Below are 5,247 nucleotides of genomic sequence, written 5' to 3' on the forward strand. Positions count from 1 at the left end.
CATTTGGCAGTAGGCCTACATCATATCATATACAAAATATAACATTTGGCAGTAGGCCTACATCATATCATTACAAAATATAACATTTGGCAGTAGGCCTACATCAGCCCGACCTTCAGGACACAATAGAAGACATAGGTCTATATTAACCCATTCTGACCTGAGATCAGATTCATACGAGGTTTCCACTGGACACACACACTGGTCTGATTTAGCTCTAGTTCTATGCAGCCAACACTTCTCTGACACAGAGCGGTTCAGTCAACGGGCTCTAGTTCTATGCAGCCAACACTTCTCTGACACAGAGCGGTTCAGTCAACGGGCTCTAGTTCTATGCAGCCAACACTTCTCTGACACAGAGCGGTTCAGTCAACGGGCTCTAGTTCTATGCAGCCAACACTTCTCTGACACAGAGCGGTTCAGTCAACGGGCTCTAGTTCTATGCAGCCAACACTTCCGCTGTGTTTACAGAGCAAAGCAGCAGCAGCCACGGGTCAAACAAACACCTGTAGCCTTCTTCCATTTGCTCAGCTATCTTTACACTACGTGGCCCTGTGTGTGTGTGTGTGTGTGCGCGCGCGCACACACACACACACACACACACACACACACACACACACACACACACACACACACAAGTCCAGAGCTAATCTTGCACGGCCGTACCAATCTACGGCCATACCAATCAGTGCAAATAGTGCAGCACACTGGTGGTGTGCTGTGCTGGTCAGCACACTGGTCAGCTCACTGGTCAGCTCACAGGTCAGCACACTGGTCAGATCACTGGTCAGCTCACTGGACAGCTCACTGGTCAGCACACTGGTCAGCTCACTGGTCAGCTCACTGGACAGCACACTGGTCAGCACACTGGTCAGCGCACTGGTCAGTGCACTGGTCAGCACACTGGTCAGCACACTGGTCAGCACACTGGTCAGCTCACAGGTCAGCTCACTGGTCAGCTCACTGGTCAGCTCACTGGTCAGCACACTGGTCAGCACACTGGTCAGCACACTGGTCAGCACACTGGTCAGCTCACTGGTCAGCACACTGGTCAGCACACTGGTCAGCACACTGGTCAGCTCACTGGTCAGCACACTGGTCAGCACACTGGTCAGCACACTGGCGCTTTACATAGACTGTGCATTACATTCACCCATTCACACACACATTCACATTCACACACCGATGGCGGAGAAAACCATGCAAGGCACCAACCTCCACATCAGGAGCAATCATCAGGGGTTCAGAGTCTTGCTCAAGGACACTTCGACACAAACTCTGGGGGAGTCCACAGGAATGGAACCGGGAACCCTGCGGTTACCATCCGGCCACTCTACCCCTGAGAAGCCCCCACGTATTACATAAGACAGGGTTCTGTCTGTCTTAACTCTTAACCCATTCAGACCTGGGAACAATTCTACAAATGTCTCCATATGTCCAGTTTTCTGTTTCTATGCCAGTCGATCTCAAACATTTTCATGTGAAGAAGCCCTAAGATTATCTGTATTTGGCCGCTGGCCGCTGACTGAAAATGTTTGTGTGTCAGTCATTCTCAAACATTCCCACTTCAAGGACCCCCAAGATTTTATGTAATTGGCTGCCGACCCCCATCTGAAAATATGTTGTGTCCCCCCCGGGTCCCCCCCCCCCCCCCCCAGAAGCAAAGATGTGTTAAAAACACCAACACTCCAAAATGAACCCTCACATCTTACACAAGACAGGACAGGACATGACAGGACAGGGTGTTCTAAGGGCCCGTGTGGGTCCATTTGGTTCCATGTACAATTGTACACGCTCTCCCAGAGCCATCTAATAGCAGAGTTAGGACATTGAGGGGGCAGAAACCGAGCACTGTTCATGCAGCCTGAACTGAGACAAGCTGGAGTTGGAAATACATTTTTTTCAACTAGGGCGCCGCAAACAAGAGCAATTTTAGGCATGTGTGCAACATGACAACTGTTTTAAAGTATTGTACAGTGACAACTAAAGTCTCTGTATTGTTTATGTTGTACGATTACTACAAAACAATCTAAAATAAAGGGATTTAAGATCATTAAAGCTGGGCTGTTGCCCTGTGAGTCCAATGCATTTCTGGCTGCCTACTTCCGGTCCAGGACTTGTCCCCATTCTCAATAGAAGTCTATGTAGGAGAGCCTCCAATGGACTGAAGCCCCATGAAGTGAAGGCAGTTTGCGTAACTCTGTCTTCTATGGCTCTGGTCATCATCATCATCATCATCATAGTGTTTACAGCGAGTCTCTCTCTGACGCACCGTGCCAGGGTTTACAATTCCCAGCAAATAAACAAAGCGACGTAACTACTCACCGAACACAAAGCCTGCTAGACCTTAAGGTAAAAGTCTATTCTCAAAGCTCAGGTCCCCAGCTTCTCTAGAATGCACTATTTTAGTCATTAAATAATAAATTAAAATTAATCCAGCCACATCGGCGCAGGCCAAAACCTGGAAATGCCGTAGTAGAAGAAATGACTCTGTCCGCGGTACGTTCAGGGTACATAGCGTTATTAAAATGGCACAAATTATATATTTCAGAGAAAAGCTGGGGACCTGAGAGACGCTTCCCAGTTTCGAGATTAGACTTTTACCTTAAGGTCTAGCAGGCTTTGTGTCGGTGAGTAGTTAAGTTACGTCATTTTGTTTATTTGCTGGGAATTGGAAACCCTCCCCCACCACACGTATAAACGGTACTTTTTGCCCAAAAGGGGATTTTGTTTCCACCGGAAAAAAAATACTTTTAGTTACTCCGCTGCGCCTTCTACCAATATTGCCCAGAGAACTGCCTCATGGAGAATACTTTTCCTCCAAAAAAATACCTTTCTGGCCAAAAAGTACCGTTTATACGTGTGGTGGGTAACATAGCTCTAAATGCAACGCATTAGAGCTATGGACCAGAGGTGGACCAGGGCTAACTTCCTTCAGTAGGGGAGGGAAGGAAAGGGGGGTTTTCCAAAATGAACCCTCACATCTTACACAAGACAGGGCAGGACATGACAGGGTGTTTTAAGGGCCCTTGTGGGTCCATTTGGTTCCACCATGTAGCACACTGATCTCTCTCCCAGAGTCACAAGCTTTGACAGTCAGAAACCACTCGCACTTCTACTTGTTCATCATAAGCAGACAGTTATATAGCCGCATGCACGTCAGCTATAAGAACCCTTATAGCTTCCTTGAGGAAGGAAGGAGCATTTCCAAATTAACCCTCAACATAATATTATTACACAAGACCTTAACACAGGGTGTTTTAAAGGACCCCCATTCGCAACGCTCTCACAGAGTTCAAAGCTATAGAACAACTGTAACCACTCGCATTTGTACTGTTTATATTAAGCTAGCATCATCAGTTAGCTTCATCAGCCATAGCATCCTCAGATAGCTTCCTTCAAGAGGAGGATGAGGGTTCCAAAATGAACCCTCACACGTACATTACACAAGACAGGACAGGGTGTTTTTATAGACCCCTGCGGGTCCATTTGGTTCCATTCACAACACTCTCAGGTTGTCAGAACCACAACAACAACAACCAGTCACATTGGTAACGTTCCACTTAGAGAAATATGTTGTATCGCATCAGTTGGCATGCTAACTTATTGCTAAGCTAACGGGGAGATTCTCCATGGGAGGAACAACCAGACAACACTATAGGACATGACAGTGTGTTTTAAGGACACCTTGAGGGTCCATTTGGTTCCACCATGAACACATCGTAACGTTTCACTAATTCACTTTAATAAATAAGAACATAAATAAACCTTGTTAAAGCTGTGGATGTGACACATCCAGATCAGTTAGCATGCTATCACCAGTTAGCATGCTAGCATCAGTTAGCTTCCTCCAGGAGGATGTAGGGGGGGGGGGGGGGGTTTCCAACATGAACCCTCAACATATGACACAACAAGAGGGTGTTTTAAGGGTCCTTAAAACATTAAAACAACAACAACCAGTCGCATTGGTAACGTCTTTCACTTAAAATACTATATCGAATAGCATCAGTTAGCAATGCTAAGCTAACGCAGAGCTCCAGGGGAAGAACGAGACATCAGACAGAGTGTTTTAAGGACCCTTTAGGGGTCCTTCTGGTGACATTCTCAACGCTCCCAGGTTAATTGTGACAACAAACCACCACCTCTCACATGGGTAACGTTTTCACTCAGTGGTTCCCAAACTTATTCACGTCAAGAACCCTCAAATTGACACCAACATTAGCCCCGCGGACCCCCCCTTATAGAGAAGATAATGCCAGGGACCCCCATTATAGAGAACATTTACACAGTGATTCTCAACCCGTTTGATTTCAAGGACCCCCCCCGCAAGTGTGACATGCATTAGTCTATATACGGACCCCCCCATGTAATGGCATTTCTGTCTCTGGGACGGGACCCCCACATTTATATTGTAAAATCAATGTTGAATCAATGTAACTCTGTGTACAAATGTGTTACACTCTCAGAGTTACAGACCCATAAGGGGTCCATTTGGTTGGTTGGTTGGGGGGGGGGGGGTAACTCCCTCAATGACCCCCACTTTGGGAACCACTGCTTTAATTAAAGAATATATATGATATGATGGCAATCACACAGCTAGCATGCTAAGCTACACGCGGAGCTCCCGGGGGGGGGGGGGGGGGGGGGGACTCAGCGGGGAGGGACTCGGCGGCTCGGCCGGCTCACCGGCGTTCTGGTCCCGCGGCCACAGGTAGTAGGTGGCGGGGACTACGATGAGGCCCACGAAGGACGTCAGGAAGTAGAAGAACGTGTTGCCGCTGTCGTCATACTGGAACTGTTGTCCTGCCATTGTGGTGGTGGTGCTGGTGCTGGTGCTGCTTTGTTTCTATTAGTATTAATATGTTGTTGTTGTTGTTGTAGGGGTGGTGGTGGTGGTGGGGGGGGGGCGTCCACCAGCAGCCTCCTAGCATCCAGCTAACACAACACACTATAGTAACTGTTACTGTACTCTAGTGTCTATCTGTTGAATGCTAGGGGGGTGGTGGGGGGCGTGTTGCCAGGTTTTGGGACAGAAATAAGCGAAACACAACAGGTCCGTGAAATGAAAACAATCCCAAAAGAAGCCTGATTTTACTCTTATGTTTTATTTTTTTTGTTGTGTTTTTTTAGGGCCTCTATGTCCCAACACAAACCATTGACAATACGTCATGATGATGTACGATAAGAGCACCCCTCACTTCACACGGGTGTGATTTATTTGATATATAAATATATGTAATGGCTATT

The 5,247-nt window shown here is 47.2% G+C and overlaps 1 protein-coding gene across 1 annotated transcript in view; it reads right to left on the reverse strand.

Moving 5' to 3' along the window:
- Positions 1–4,965, reverse strand: part of sec63 (SEC63 homolog, protein translocation regulator) — a 31,393-nt gene extending 26,428 nt beyond the window's left edge. The window contains exon 1 of the mRNA XM_080791210.1: positions 4,687–4,965. Within this exon, the coding sequence (XP_080647336.1) occupies positions 4,687–4,810 (124 nt within the window). The 5' untranslated portion in view covers positions 4,811–4,965. The remainder of the gene's footprint in view (positions 1–4,686) is intronic.
- Positions 4,966–5,247: the final 282 nt, after the last annotated feature.

This window comes from Protomyctophum bolini (genome assembly GCF_963924005.1).
Source record: "Protomyctophum bolini genome assembly, chromosome: 19".
In the NCBI taxonomy this organism is placed as follows: Eukaryota; Metazoa; Chordata; class Actinopteri; order Myctophiformes; family Myctophidae; genus Protomyctophum; species Protomyctophum bolini.